The sequence below is a fragment of the Rhincodon typus genome, chromosome 29 (assembly GCF_021869965.1).
Source record: "Rhincodon typus isolate 14 chromosome 29, sRhiTyp1.1, whole genome shotgun sequence".
NCBI lineage: Eukaryota > Metazoa > Chordata > Chondrichthyes > Orectolobiformes > Rhincodontidae > Rhincodon > Rhincodon typus.
Genome location: NC_063360.1, coordinates 18,989,756 through 19,006,262, shown reverse-complemented (window position 1 = coordinate 19,006,262; position 16,507 = coordinate 18,989,756). Strand labels below are relative to the sequence as shown.

Below are 16,507 nucleotides of genomic sequence, written 5' to 3'. Positions count from 1 at the left end.
TAGAGCTGGATGAACACAGCAGGCCAAGCAGCATCAGAGGAGCAGGACGGCTTACGTTTCGGGCCTAGACCCTTCTTCAGACCCTTTTTCTGAAGAAGGGTCTAGGTCCGAAACGTCAGCCTTCCTGCTCCTCTGATGCTGCTTGGCCTGCTGTGTTCATCCAGCTCTACACCTTGCTATCTCTTTAACTGGCAAGAAATAGGTTGTGCAACATCAAACTTCTCACTTCAGAACTATAAAGTTAGTCACAGTGTGCACCACAGTTCATGGCCCAGTTGATAAAAATAAGTTTTTGTGAATACGAACACTAAGTGTTCATGCAAAAAACAAAGTAAAATACTGCAGATACTAGAAATCTGAAGGAAAAACAGGAAATGCTGCAGAAACTCGAGATCTGACAATATGTATAGAAACAAACACAGTTAACAATGGTTTTAAATAAAGCTTCTTCTGAAATGAAGAGAAGGTGGAAAAGTGTTTTTGTACTATAAAACAAAAGATAGGGAGGAGAAACTGGAACATAAAGGAAGGTCAAGGGAGGGTTAAAGGCAATGTACATTAGAGATGACAGGTGTCACAACAAAAGGCAAAGGGAGTGGTAATCGTTTGCAGAGGAAAGGTAGGTCCTGGTAGGTGTTAATAGCAGAATACAATTCAACTCTGCTAAGAGGATAACCAAGAAAACCAGACACAGAGAGGGGAGGTGGGAGAAAAAAAGAATGACAGAGTTCATGGTCTTAAGTTGTTGAATTCAATACTGAATCCAGAACGCTAAAAAAGAAAATGAATCACATTGAACTTCAACTATTTCTCTTTCCACACATGCTGGCAGACCTACTGAGTTTCTCCAAGACTTTGTTTACATTCCACAGTTCATGCTATGCTAATTGTATGTATTTGCTATATCATTGGTGGTCCTTGGAATCAATTTACAGAATACAGTACATTGGTGATGAAATGTTTGCACTGCTAATAGCTATTTAATGGACGGTAATAATGCATTAGCACAAGTCAATGTGCTTCTGTCATGCAAATATAGCAATTACGATTACAGCAACATAAAAATTCTGAAATGCTAACAATATTTACTTTCTTTCTTACAGAAAGATAAAATGACCCATAAGATCAACCTGATATGCTTAAAAACAGCAAGCTGTATCATTCAAAACAATAACCATATGGTGTACCATTTTAATAACCATAGAGAACAGCTGGACCATGCACAGGACAAGTCACTGATCATGGACGAAGAGACAGAAGTGGTGAATAAAAAAGGGGACTCATGCTGTGCAGAGTATAAATATGGTTAAGGGCTCTGCATCATTTATGATTTTAAATTTACAGTGATGCCCCAAAAAAATGCAAGTTATAATCCAAATAACATTAACTAAAGCTATGGTGAGGGGTTCGCCACTTTGTTCAATAACAGTTACCTGTTATTTTTTTGGCCTGCGTTTAGCAATTTGAGCCATCAGTGGCTTGTCCAAGACAACATCAAGCAATAAGCACATTTTTAGCATCTTTCATGAGGAGAAATCTCAGCTGATACTGGCCCGCAGGATTTGTGGCATGTTCTTGTTTCCTACCACTTCCCCAGACCCTTGGCTTCACATCAATATTTATTTCTTTTAAGAAAAAAATACTTTTTTTTGCTACCAGCTGTTTGGCAGCCCATATCCATGGCAGGAAATCTTGAGCAGAATAGATTTCTCAGTTAACAAGGTGCAGGGCTGGATGAACACAGCAGGCCAAGCAGCATCATAGGAGCAGAGAGGCTGACATTTCGGGCCTAGACCCTTCATCAGAAAAGGGGGAGGGGAAGGGGGTTCTGAAATAAATAGGGAGAGAGTGGGAGGCGGATAGAAGATGGATAGAGGACAGGATAGGTGGAGAGGAAACAAACAGGTCGAAGAGGCGGGGATGGGGCCAGTAAAGGTGAGTGTAGGTGGGGAGTTAGGGAGGGGATAGGTCAGTCCAGGGAGGACGGACAGGTCAAGGGGGCGGGATGAGGTTAGTCGGTAGGAGATGGAGATGCGGCTTGAGGTGGGAGGAGGGGTAGGTGGGAGGAAGGACAGGTTAGGGAGGCAGGGACGAGCTGGACTGGTTTTGGGATGCGGTAGGGAGAGGGGAGATTTTGAAACTTGTGAAATGACTACTATCTCAGATTTCTCAGTTAGCTTTCTATCATCCTGATAATCTTATGTCATCACATATAATCAGCAGGTTACATCATCAAATGGCAAAAGGACAGGTGTTTTGGTACACTGCAAAAAAGGCAATAGATTTTGCTTTCACGAAAATGATTATGCCTATCCAGGTTCATCTGCATGACATTATTGAACAGTATACATGCAAAAATATTGCAAAACTTTCTAGCTGTGTCATAAATACAGCAGTGAAATTAACTGTATAATGACTCATCCTGGTAGTATCTCCAGATTGTGTTGGATTGATCAAGCTGTTCTGACCTTAATACAATTTGCATTTTAACTTTCACTGATAAGCCTGAGTGGATGTTAGTCCCCAACTCTGGAAGATGACAGTACTGTAAGATACTTTCTTGTTTGGGTATAGCTTTCCCAAATACTGTTACTGCAAATGTCTCTGGTATACAGTCAGCACGCTCCAAGTGCTGGTTTGTTGAACATAATGGCTGATTGTCTTCTGCAAATTCAGTTAATCTGCCTCCATGTTCAGCAAATCTAAGGGGCAGGGGTGGGTGGGGGTGTAATGCAGCAGATCATGTTATGTTGTTATTTTCCTTGGGATTGACAGTTAATAGTTTTGCCCTTTCTCTGTTTATTAGCCCTTGCTTACAGCAAAAATAGTGAACTATATTATCAATTCGAGATGGGTATAAAGAAATTAAACACTTTGTTGTGACAAACGAAAGACATTGAACTGAGGGGAGCCCAGTAACAAGACATTAACTGAAGATATGCAATTAAAAAAGATTAAATCCTTCATATTTTTGTGTTTTTGTACAAATGTTGCTTAATAGACAACTTTAATGCATCATCACCTACTCTCTCCTCTCTGCTTCCAATACTCAAGTTTATTGGATCAGTTTTAAGGGATCATGCATTCTTTAAACACTAAATTAACAACAAGTCCTACATTTCAAATAACTTTATGAAGTTGTTTGGAATATTAAAATAAGCCAATATTAATTTTTCATTTTGCATCTATGAAAATTCTATTGTAACTCTGACCTGTAATAACTTCAGTTGGCAGAGATTTAATACAATATTCTTTCAACATTACTAGATATTTGATCAAGGTTTAGAACTTTAGAAGCCTGGTGATGCAAGCATTGAACTTATTTAAACCTTTTACACGAACATCATAAAGAGAACTCTATTACGGGCTTCGGGGGCCAGACTGCAGGACTGAACAGACAGGCAATAAAAAGGTCTGATAGAAGCAGCACAAACAGAAAAGAAGACAAAATATCTTTGAAAAAAAACATAATCAGAAAAACAATAGAAAATGAAGCTAAGCTGCAGCTGCAATATTTAAGAACTTTGGTTTCTAATTTGCTGCTTTATATTTGTCAAACAGTAATCACCTAATTAGTTTCTGGTTGAAATTTTTGTCTTGGAAGCAAGATGTGTGAACTTCTTAAAACAACTCCTACGTTGCGTTCAACCAATCTGAAGGTGGATTCAAACAAATTCAGCGTCTTTGCAATTGCAAGAGAGCTATTTATATATTCTTTTTTTACATTGATGAATTTAGCTATGTTTTATCATCTATAATGGAGATCTTATGCACATGACCAGATTAAGCAATTGTAGAATCAAAACATCATTCATCAATTAAAACTGGACCAAAATTTTAGAAACCAAAGTCTTTCAGCCTAGTGCAGAACCCAGAAGCCCGTAAATACTATGCACAAAACTAGCTGCATGTTGATGTTGTAGTGCCATCCCTTGAATATAGCAGTCAAGGATTTTCTCACCAGGTCGCTGACCAGTGGGAGGGATTTACGCCGAGGCTTAATGTCAGGCATGCTGTCAATGCTACGTAGAAATTTAACCGCTGCTCCCCTACAGTTATAAGTGAAACAAAAGACAAAAGAAAAAAAAAACAAAAGTAAACATACATAAAAGTAAAAGTAAAAGAAACAGAGAATTACTAGCAAGCAAGGCAACAGGCACAACTCCATGACCATCAGATGCCTCAGAGCAAAGTGGAAGGTCACTGTGGGAGAAAAGAGATGTCTCACCAAATCACTAACAAGATTTTTGGGTTTTTTCTTTCGAAGATCTGGCATACTGTCAATACTGTAAAGACCACCGCCAGGCCTAGAAAAGACAGCAATAGTAAAGTGAAGTACCAGTATACAGGAGGGGAAATGAACTCCTTGAGGCCTGACCAATACAGTCTTCAACAACAGTAATCCGGTACAATATAAACATATACAATACAACTAATTGTGCATAAGTATTCACTGAGGTAAAAAAGTGAAAATACCAGTATATGTTGAATAATTTTTATAGGTATTGAAGAGGCATATTATAAATAATAGACAAATCTTAATTTTCATGAAGGGGAAAGGCCATTTTGAAACTCCTTCAATTTAAAATGGCATTTACTGGTTAAGTTACATTTTTAATGGTTGTTTCATTTTGCAACATATTTCCGCATTGATCTTTGAGGGTCACATAAATAATAATTTTTTAAAAATAAACATAAACTGGTCAGTTTTGGTTTGAATTCGAAGATGCCATCCAGGTGCTGATACATAACCTGAATTCATTTTCAGTGTTTTTCTGCTTTATAATATAGAAATGGGGGGCGGGGGGGCTGCTTTTCTTTTTCCAGTATATTGCACTCCAAACTCTGTCTGTGAAAAAATCAAATTGCTTTAAAATGATCCCTGCTAATAAGATGAATAACCAAGATAAAATTGGTGAACTTCTTCAAAGATTTCCATAACTGAAGCTCATATGAAATAGTTGGTTCACATACTAGATCCTCATCAGCCACAGGTCATATTGTCTTCATTTAGGTAGTGCAACCAGGCAAGCAGCACAGGTGGCAGCTTGAAGTGCTTATATTTTTATATAAAACTTGTACAAGGTAATTATTATGTGTAAGATTTATTTGAGATTATATCTACATGTGTAAACTTTAAACCCTGGATGAACCTTTCTTGAGTGCTTACCAACATGGATTAGTGCCCACTTCTATGTAACAGTGGTTATGATGGGCTTCTCAATTATTACTCTTCCCCATCATGAAGAATCAGAAGTTGAGAATTCCTGATCAAAGAACTTTGTAATTCCAGATTTAAGTGCTACCCCACCCTGTCCACTCCCAAGTTCCTTCAGCAATGTGAGGATTCTGGGTTTGAGTCACCTGTGTTATTGCTTTCAGTCCTCTGAGAAGTCAAAAGCTACTACGGCTAATCGGGTGCATTTGCCCATGTGCTTGCAAACAAATTTAACAAGAAGCCCACTTCAAAGTTTCTACACACTTTGCCAAAGGATAAAATCAACCAAACATCAAGACATAAATCAAAAGTGAACTTCACATCAAAGAATTGTTTGTACATCTTTCACATCAACAAAAGGATTACATCAAGTCACACCATCATACTCAACATTTATTTAATCAGAATTTTCTTGGATGCAGTAAAGCCAAATACAAGCCAGATTTTGCTATTACAAAGACGGTGTAACTGTAAGCATCCATTATCATTATTCTTCTAAATCTGACACTGACTTCTGGCATCCACAACTAAAGTTAAATGCAAATACCCAACTATCACTTCCATTGATTCCATACTCCTCCACACACTGCACTGTTCAAGTTTTTTTTGCAGGTGAAAACATGAACTTCACATTTTATGCAATCAGTCTCACTATGAAGACCCTTGAAAAAAATTAAATTTTGTTGAATGTGGCATCACTAAGTGACATACTAAGTCATAGTTCTTACCGAATAAAAGAATCTTGACAAGCTAATACTTTATTGAATATGGCTGAAAAAGACATTTGCAGAAGCTTTTCATCTTGCATTCATCAGGAGAATTTGCAAGAATACCAATTTAAGGGAAAAAACAATTATACTGCAAGAGAGTGTTAATTGATTGGCAAGTGGATTCTGATTGGCAGAAGCATTGACATGGAGAATGTGCAAATTAATGATGATTGATGGTTAACTAATATGCTTTGTTTAAATTTTAAACCAGACAGATTGACACTGGTTAGTTAGGGCATTAACCGAAGGAATACGAAATACGGTATATGAATTGCAGGGCCTGTGTGTCACCAGGCTTGTAGACCATACCTCCAAAAGACTGCCGAATTATACCAAATTGCATATCCCTTTGGCTGTTTGTAGGTACTCACCTATCCAGCCAGGCCACAACTGCAAAATTTGCAGTCTAATATTAGCTATGACTCTGCAGTTGCACAACATCTGCCAGATAATCTTGAAAGTACAAAAGAATTATGCTGATAACCAATTTAGGATTGCCAGTCAAGTTCGCACAATGGCACACTTCCATGTACTGGAAGCTACATATATTAATAAACACAGAGCCTTGTTCTTTACATAGAGAGAACATGTGTTGCAACTGTTTCAACTGTCTACACAAATGACAGCCACTCACTGATTCATTTCTCGGGGCAATGCCTTGACCAATCAAGGTCAACCTGCTTGGTTTAAAATTTAAACAAAGACTAGGAGTTAACTGTCATTCCTCATTAATCGGCACATTCTCTACTGCAATTCCACATCCAATCAGAGCCCGCTTTCCAAACAATTAGCACTCTCCTTTCATACAGTCTAAAGTCTGATTTTTCCTTTGATTTGGTATTTTTGAAAATTGACAAGTATAAGATGGACTGCTTTGACAAAACATGTCTTTTTAAAGCAATACTTGAGTTTTGTACTGCCAAATGACAAATTTTTACTTGTTTTGTATCAAATTAGCTCAACACCACCTTCACAAGTATAACTAAGGATGAGTAATAAAGACTGACTCAGCCAGTGATGCCCACATGCCATAAGTGATTAGAAGTGGAAGAAAAATCTCTGATTTATGCTCAAGCTTCCGAAATGTTTAAAATAAACTTTCTTTACCATTCTGGTACTTCAGCTTCTACCTTATTGAAATGCATATGTCCTAATCTTTATTTTACTTGCTGCATAATTATAAAAAAGTTAAGGAAAAATCCAACATGTAAATTTCTGACAAACCAAAAGGACTGTGGATGCTGGAAAATCTTAGCAGGTCTAGCAGCATCTGTGGAGAAAATCTGAGTTAATGTATTGAGTCTAATGACCCTTCTGCAGAACAGATGGTAGCTAGGAAAGTCTTTTTTTTCTGAAGACAGAGTGGGGAAGTAAATGATAGGTGGAGATAGAGCCCAAAGATAGAGATGACAGTTGGTCAGAAAAGAGAGTGGATAACGGTCAGCCTAAGAGAATGAATGGCTATTAATGGGGACTATTAATAGCTAACAATGGGTACTGTATAATAGCAGACCATGTGACAACAAGGCCTAGTGTGTGGGGTTTGGGGTAAGGATATGGGAGAAAGTGCCTCAAGCTCTAAAATTGTTGAACTTGATAAGTCCAGAAGGCTGCAGACCCAAGCAGAAAATGAGGTGCTGTTCTTCCAGCTTGCGCTGAGCTATACTGGAATATTGAAGCAAGCCTGAGACAGAAATATTGGCCAGGGAACAAGATGGTGTGTTGAAGTGGCAGGCAACTGGAAGCTCAGGGTCTTTTTTGCGGACAGAACATAGATGTTCTGTAAAGCAGTCACCCAGTCTACGCTTCATTGCCCCACTGTAGACAAGACCACATTGCGAGCAGTGAATGCAGTAGACTATATTAAGTCAGGTGCCAGGAAAGCACTGCTGCACCTGGAAGGTGGGTTTCAGCCTTTGTTTACTGAGGAGGGAGGAGTAAATGGTTGCAGGGGAAGGGTTTTGGGAATGAAGGAGGAGTGTCCTTGAGGGAACAGTCCTTCTGGAAGGCTAATGAGGGAGTAGGGAATATGTGTCTCGTGGTGGCATCATGCTGGAGGTGGCAGAAACGGCACTAATAATCCTATTATGATACTTCCTTGTTTGACATCTGAGATTTTTCAATGTCATTAGCAGCTGTACCTGTTGACATCATTTTGCTGGAGATCTCCCACAGCTGGTAGCGGAATAAAGTAATACCGGGAAAACTGAATTGCACCTCCAGTGATCAATTGATCTTTGAGGAAAACATTTTCAAGGTCAGTAGCAAGCTCCATCCTTACTGTCACTGAACAGAGTCAGGAAAATGCATCCTCCTTTTTCCACATACTGCTTAGTAACTTATGTCCTTCTATCACTTTCTCATTTTAAATCTTCTCACTACTGTGTTGTGTAATATCCAGTACTCCGTTCTAACCCTTTAATAATTCTAAGTCCTGGTAGGATAATACATGGGTTGATGCTGAAGTAAATATAGTGACACCCAATGGTCCAGGGGCTGCTCTAATCCTAGCAGTATATGGCTTTTCATACATAGTATACAAATTACGTTAAGAAGACTTATTCTTACATCATGCTGAAGTATAATCTGTACATGGTAAGGGATCATTCAAATTGGAAGAGCTTGACATGACTGTGGTCCATGTGATGCTCCCAATTTCATAAGAGGGCAAGTCTTCCACAGTTGGCATGTTCATTTAGGTCAATATCATTTGTTTTATAAACTGCCAGGCCTTCATTGTGCTGCTCCACAAACCAATACCATTGTGTCATTTTGCTGTGAAAATGACAAGTTCTGTCACAGTGGAGTCAAAGGTAAAAAACACCTTTATTCTGTAAGGACATAACACATCAGATCCATTTTTATAATACTTTGGTGGCCAACTTTGCATTCTTCAATGCTTATTGAGCCTTGATCCACTATTACACTTGTACTCATCCACACCTGTACACATCCACACCTAGGCTCCCCTTCCCCAAGCTGATCTTTCCTAAAAGGTTTCTAATTTGCCATTAAGGAGCAGTTATAAATAATTCTGAAAACAGGGTAATTTTTGTAAGTGTTTGAACTAATCATTGCCTGTGCATTTAAATTCCTTGCTGCACTGTGACCTGGTGAATAAGCAGCTCATTAATTTCTTGTGAAACGGGAAAATGACAAAATTATGCTGTTATGCCGGCTGGTCAGTTCCGTTGAACCATATTATTAAATTGAACAAACAGATATTGAGAGTCTGACCGACACATTTAACTCAGGGAAGAAAATGGTGAATTCTCGTATTTCAAAAGGATTAAAATATAGACCATGTATTTAAATGCTCTCCCAACTCCAAGTAGGCAAGTTCTCATCGCCGGGGAGGCAATGGCCTACTGGTATTATCGCTGGACTGTTAATCCAGAGACCCAGATAATGTCCTGGGTTCAAATCCCACCATGGCAGATGGTGGAATTTGAATTCAATAAATATCTGGAATTAAGAGTCTAATGATGACCATGAATCCATTGCCAATTGTCAGGAAAACCCATCTTGTTCACTAATGTCCTTTAGGGAAGGAAACTGCCATTCTTTCCTGGTCTGACCTACATATGACTCCAGACCCACAGCAATGTGGTTGACTCTTAACTGCCCTCTGGGCAGTTAGGGATGGGCAATAAATGCTATGCCCTCAACTCATGAATGAATAAAGAAATTTTACGCACTGCAAAAACATCCTTATTAGGTTACATGAGTACAGGCTAAAGAATAAATTTAAAAACTGCTCTGCACTCACGCAATGATTCCCACCTTGAAGAAAATTAAGCCATTCTCAATGTGATGATAAGTTCTCTCCTTTTATTCAGATTTTCTTGAGTTCTGCAATATCTCCAAAAACAAAGTCGCCCATATCAAAATAAAACTTGGATAGAACTTTGACTTGCTTCCCAGATGTAAACTATCTTTGCATACTAACCTCCAGCATAAAAACTGTCTAATTTTCATTCTCACTGGAGTCAATGGAAAATAAATTTGGATAGATTCTGTCATGGGTGCCTGATCCACTACCTCCATTTTAAGGGGTGACAAGTTGAAAATCTGCTAAAGCCTACAAATTTAAAATTGCTTACCAAAAGCCACCAAAAAAATTTTAAAAAGTCTGTGTAACTTGAAGGTTGTGTATCAAATTGTCAGTTTTGTGATTCTTATAAGTAGCATCAACAAATAAGTATTTGTGGCACACTCTAAAGTGGAACATTATATTATAAAGCTGAAAGACACTTTAGACATCTGCATCCTGAGAACTAAACAAACATTCTCTCTCTGGATTAGACCAGCACACTACATGAATTACAAAAATGTCCACCCCTAAAGTACACTTCATGATACAGAAATTCAAATTAGAAAGTATTTTAATATTAATGTATTTAATCTACTTATTGTGGAGTTTCTGCGACACACTAACTGATGAAGTTTTACTTACCCTCCTTTAAACCAAAGAGGTTTGGGAAGATCACCAACCCCTTCCCCAAGTTGTGCCTGTGATAAAAACAAAATTTACTTGCAAAAATGCAACATATTTCATACTCTTCAGTAAGAAAGCTCAATATTTATGGTAGAACTGATTTTAACACTTTCTTTACTCCTAATAATTAAATTTCCCAATGTACTTTGATAAATACTGTCTGAAGTACTTTAATAGAGTTTTGCTACCTGTATGGTGAAAGCGAAACAAAAAAAAAATCACATAACAATGTGGGAATTAAAAAACACTTGTTTAAAAGAGTTCAACAGCAAGTCATTTTTACTTCTCATGACACCTAGAATATACAGCTTAATTTTACACATGGGAATAAATATCCATCATGAGAAGAAGCTGTTGGGTAAATCAACCAACTCCAGCCAAAGTCATTATCTTAGCATAACCTTCCCTTTCCATCACAACATGGAGATCCTATCCCATTCATTCCAAAAAAAAGACAGACAATGCTTATAAATGTTACTGAACCCTCCATTCCAATTTTGAATAGGCATTAATTAAGCTTCCTTTAGTAATGTCGGTTGGCTGCAGATAGATTACTTTCTCTTAGTCAATTCTACTTATCGACCATCTTGTATTGGGCATGAATGGGGTGAGGAAGGGAGACTTGCTCAGTGTCTATTAACTTTGTATGGATTGCATGATTGAAACTGGCAACTCAGTAAGCTGCATTAACTCAGTATATACAATGATGATTTTTCTGAATCAAAAAATTATCAAGGGCTAGCAGTAGCTAGCAGTAAAATTGAATAAAACTGGTTGCATGTTACTCTAATTCCAATTTCTTAATTTTGAAAACCAAGATGTTGCAACTAACCAGACTAGATAGTCAATCAGGCTGACTTCCAGGTTGGGAATTAGAGCCAAAAAGTGCATAATAAATGAAAACAAATCTTCACAATATGCAAATTACTGAACTCTTCCAGCCCATTTCCAGTGTATTGGCGAGAGTCTGAACCTCTGTATTTCCTCTGGTTTTCAAAAAATATATCCAAAATGGTATTGGTATGGAAAAAAATTCCCAGCCTGAGAATGCCTTTCTAAAATTGGCACTAAGAGGCATTCAAAATAACTCTTAATGAATGTTCTCCCCGCATCCCCATCAAAAAGCATTTGGGTTCTGCTTTTTTCTCCAAAGTGATGCAGCTCAGAAAGAAAACTCCACGTTATGAATTATCAACATTTGGTAGAATAGGTGGAGTGGAAAGAGCAGGTCCTCACTTAACTCTAGCTGTTAGTGTAACAATAAAGTTGAAAAAAATTACTGGGCCACTACTCACTAAACAAACAAAAGCAGTTGTAGATAAATAAATTGTTAGGGGAAATTTGGGTATGACAAGTTAACCTGTAAATCCATATTAAGTTCCAGTTGGGATTAGAATGAGGTAGAGAAGCTTTAGTTAACTTCATAAGCAATAATCATACAAGTTATTTAAGATTCATTTTCACTTACTTAAGCCAAAACCTTAGTCAGGTTAAAATACAAGCTAAACTGTATAATCACACTCAGGTGCTGATGCAGCAGACATAGTTTCAGTGAAAATGTAACATGGCTGAACCAGCATTAACGCTGAAGCCTTATTTGGAAATGAAATGTTAGGATGATCCTGTACCATACCAAGATAGACAACGAATGGGGTTTAGTCAAGGATGGAAACAAAGCACAGGCTTTGGAGAGCAGATAGGATGGCACCTGCGAAGAAAGGTAGTGGTGAGACCAGTGGTAACAGGCGTCTTGTCTTTGGAATGTGAAAGAAACAAGCTGTTTGTGTAAAACAGACCACTTCAGGATTTGAGTAATGTTCTGTCTACATGATTTATAATGTATAAATATCTGGTAATCCTCATTGAGTTACAGTGCTACCTCGGAATCTTTTCTCGGGGGCATCTCCCAACGTTGGCTCAATAAACGATCATTGACTTTTACCTCAAGGCTCCTTAGAATATTTTGTAAAATAAGCTACCACAACAATTCCATTTAATTTTGCTACAAGTAATCAATTTGTTTTCCCATCTTTTGTTATCCATTTAAGTTAATCAACAGATTTGTTCTTGTTAGATGTATGTATTTTTAAATACTTCATTCTACAAGCCATATATATCCCATCAGTAAGTAAAACATATTTCTGATAGTCTGCTGTTACTGTTTTCCGTGAAGCAATTTTTCAAATGTTGAGAAAGAAAAGTAAGGTTTGTCTCACTCACAATGAAAAGGAAAGCAGACTTACTTCTTGAATCTGCATGCGAACTTTGTTAAAAGCTCGGATCCAATTGGCTTTGGCCCTCGATATATTAGAATGTTCTTCCTCCTCATTTCTGTAACTAAAAAGGTTATAATGGTATGGCAAAACCAATTAAAATAACTCTTTCACAGAATAAAATTTCTCATAAATTTAATACTACTAAGCAAGACAACCATATTGTGAAATTATATTTATTTATTGTTAGAGGCATCTTTAGATACTTTGCTCAACAATCTTCTTCTGTCCTTTCTAATTTTCTTTTTTCTTTAATGTAGTGTACTGACTTTAGCAAGCAAGTTACTCAACGAGCACCAGTAACTCACTCACATAATATTGAGAAGTGCTTTTATTTTGGGGCTTGCGAGGTGCAGGCTGCAGTGAGATGGCAGTCAGGGTATTACAGGGAAGGATGGGGGTGATTGCTAATTGATCACTTTTCCTGCCTTGACTGAGACAAAAAGAGACCCAACACTCTTTCCAACCCTCAGTCCCAACCCAGTAAGCAAGATGCACTGGTTTCTCCTAGTTGGGAAACTAGCCACTCTTCTCATCTGGTAGGAAGGCAGGCGATTGGGCCAGTGAGGATTTGATACCCTTAAACAGGCACTTAAGGGCCTTAATTAGTGGAAAGTTGAGATGATTGCCCATGGATCAACTCATCCAGCACTTAACTGGTAAGGCAGCTAGAAGGCAACTCTCTCTCTAGTGTCAATTCAATTATTCACCCTTCTTAGCACCTTCCTCACCATCTGCATTGATGGGATAATTGTGCCCCCGGTCTTCCCACCCTTTCCAAAAATGCTCAGGAAAGCTGGTTAATTTTCTGTACCCTAATTCCTTTGATTAGCAAACTTTTATGCTGCTTCAATCCAATAACATTCAATAGCATGTCTACAACCCCAATAACATTCAGACTGCACTTTCATGTTGAGTGTACCTTTCAAGGTAGGGAAAGAGCCATCAAACTGAAGAAAATGCAAGTTAAAATGGATGGCTCAAAGAGGTGAGAAAAAAATATCAGAGAGAAAGAGAGAGAGAGACTGTAGAGAAACTCAATATTAAGGATTATAATTTGAGAATACAGTAGAAGGAATGAAGTTGCAGGAAAAACAATCCCACATTTGTTTCTTAAATGTCAGTCCTACTTGACTGCAAATTTACTTTGAATCCTACTAGGATGCACTATTTGAAAGCGTGATGCAAGTATATTCAATAGTAATTTACAAAATGAATTTGATGTATACTTGAAAAGGAGCTTGGGTACGATTATGGGGATAGAGGAAAAGACTCTGATTTATAGCCAGGCTCTTTCAAAATGTCAGAGGCAGCCTACATTTTAGTCTCAATACACAGCTGGCTTAGAAAAATGTTGTTATAATGAGATTTTATTTGGGTGTCATTTTGGGACGTCATTCCCCAAAAGTTAACTATTTTTAAAATATATAATACTTAAAACCTCCTAGAATTCTTACATTTCTAGTGGTTTTTCTTCAACCTGCTCTGAAGCTATCTCAGTTTCGGGTGGGATTTCAACTGGAACAGTGACTTCTTCCTCCTCTTTAGGTTTCTCCTCATAAATTTCCTCCTCCTCCTTCTGGAATTCATCAGGTTCACTATAAATCTCTAGTGGTTCATTATCTTCTTTGTCCCAGTCCAAGGATTCTTTCTGACAGCTCACTGAGCTGTGGCAGGAGTGATAAGAATCCCCATCGCGTTCATCATCAATGTCTGAGCATTGCAGGCTTTCATTATCTGGATCAAAATCCTCACTGAGCTGGGAGCTGCCCTGGCTCAATTCTGCCGATGAAGCATACCTGCTGCTACCTGTTGGACTGCAAAAAATGAAGATATTTAAATTGTTAATTTTAAATGGAAAAATAATTTGGTATGATACCAGACTGCATTTTTAAAATATAAATTCTAATTCAGTATTTGCTCTGTACAGATCAAAACAACAAGATTAAAGTATATTAGGAATAGATCAGACATATAAAACAAAACGTACATTCAAAAGACAACTGGTTTTTAAAAATAATCTCCTCTGCTCTTGGTTGAATGCAATCATTATTGGATGCTTGAACTGAAGGGCAGACATGTACACTTGGACAATCTGATAACACTGCAAAAACTGACATTGACTGTAGTGCAACTGCCTAATGTTGATAAACCACAACAAGCAAGTGTTCACAGATTTAACACCACTAAGTAATACTGGGAACATTAGGATATGGGAAACAAAGCACATCAGCTAGATTACCAAATCCCTTAGTACCATGAAAACTCTGGAATGAATCCACCTGATGTTTTGTGAAGGTAAGGGACCACATCGGGAAACTGACAGCTTTTATATTTTACTGACTCTGTAAAGATGGTGGAAGAGGATAATTTCCTCCTCCTCTCACCACATGTATTAACAACCACTGAAATTCACTATATGTCTGAGGATTCACGACAATAATAAAGCCAAAGTAAAGAATACATGTTTTTAATACTGGAGTCCTATCAATCTTGTATACAGAACCCAGGCAATCTAGATTAAAAATCTGTGCAATTGCATATTTATTAAAACACCTTTCATATCCCTACTATGGTAATGAAATAGAGTTTTATAAATTTTATTTCAAGCTCTAAGAAAGTGAGTAAATTTATTACAATGTGTTCAATAAGAATTTTTCCAACGTTACAGCAAGTGAAGTCACATTTTAATAAAATAATTTAAATATTACACTAAATGTTTCACTTAATATAACAGTGAACATCACAAACATGTAAACTATAATAATACAAATAACAAAAACTCTTCCAAATCAATGCTAGAAATTAACAGAAAGAAAAGTTGTGTTGCATTTATCCTGCTACAACATTTTTAGTTTAAAAAGCCTAACCTGTTGTGGCATTAGAAAATACTTGATTTATTGCATATTTATTTAACTGAGTTTAATCCATAAATTCAGTACAATAATATCTGACCAGAAGATGAGCAATTAAAGAAAATTTGTCTTATTTATCCCTATAGGCTTATGGTAGTGAGACCTTCCATAATACATTTAACTCAGGTATACAGTATTCTGTGTTAATCATAAATTCAAAGGGGCTTTTGTTTTTTGCATTATCAGTGCCTGGCAATTTGCAAAACAGTTCAACTGACAGCCATTGGGAAGTCTTAAGCTAATTGTCTACTAAACTAGCTGAAAGATTAGCATTTGGTTCAGGCTATAAAATGTGAGTTTTAAAACCTGTATAAAAATTGTTCAGAAGAACTTCCAAAGTATCTTTTATGTTAAACCATTTTATAAAGCAGATGCCAGTGAATGGACTGAAGAACTGGATGGACAATCTAATAACTACTCGGAGAGATTGGATGCTTCAGATAAAGCTTTTAAATATTCCTAATTAATTTTAGATAATGAGTCTGAAGTCGGCTTGAAGTAAGATAAAAAGGTAAATTAGACTAGATTCCAAACAACAGAATGTACACAAAAGTAAACCAAATATGTAGTAAAGCCCCTAAAGCTCTGTATTTATTTATTTTTCAGAAGCAGAATAGCAAGATTTAAAAAGATTTTAAAAATGTTAAGCTAGTGCTGGTACTGATGATCTAACTTCAGATAGAACATACACAATAAGCACTGTTGCATAAACTTAAGGTGGTTAACAAGTAGGCAATTTCCAATTTAAAGGATATAGTACTGTACAGGTTATGATACAGAAAGAAGAGGGCCCACGTCTAAATCATATAAACATACATGTTATGAAACTGACT

At 37.2% G+C, this 16,507-nt stretch overlaps 1 protein-coding gene across 1 annotated transcript in view; it reads right to left on the bottom strand.

Annotated features, from left to right (window-relative positions):
• The window catches only part of LOC109931109 (protein unc-13 homolog A), a 342,784-nt gene that overhangs the window by 214,824 nt on the left and 111,453 nt on the right, over positions 1 to 16,507 (bottom strand). The window contains exons 11-14 of the mRNA XM_048613913.1: positions 14,217 to 14,576; positions 12,730 to 12,823; positions 10,445 to 10,500; positions 3,962 to 4,049 (exon numbers count right to left, since the gene is read on the bottom strand). Coding sequence (XP_048469870.1) covers positions 3,962 to 4,049; positions 10,445 to 10,500; positions 12,730 to 12,823; positions 14,217 to 14,576 — 598 coding nt within the window. The remainder of the gene's footprint in view (positions 1 to 3,961; positions 4,050 to 10,444; positions 10,501 to 12,729; positions 12,824 to 14,216; positions 14,577 to 16,507) is intronic.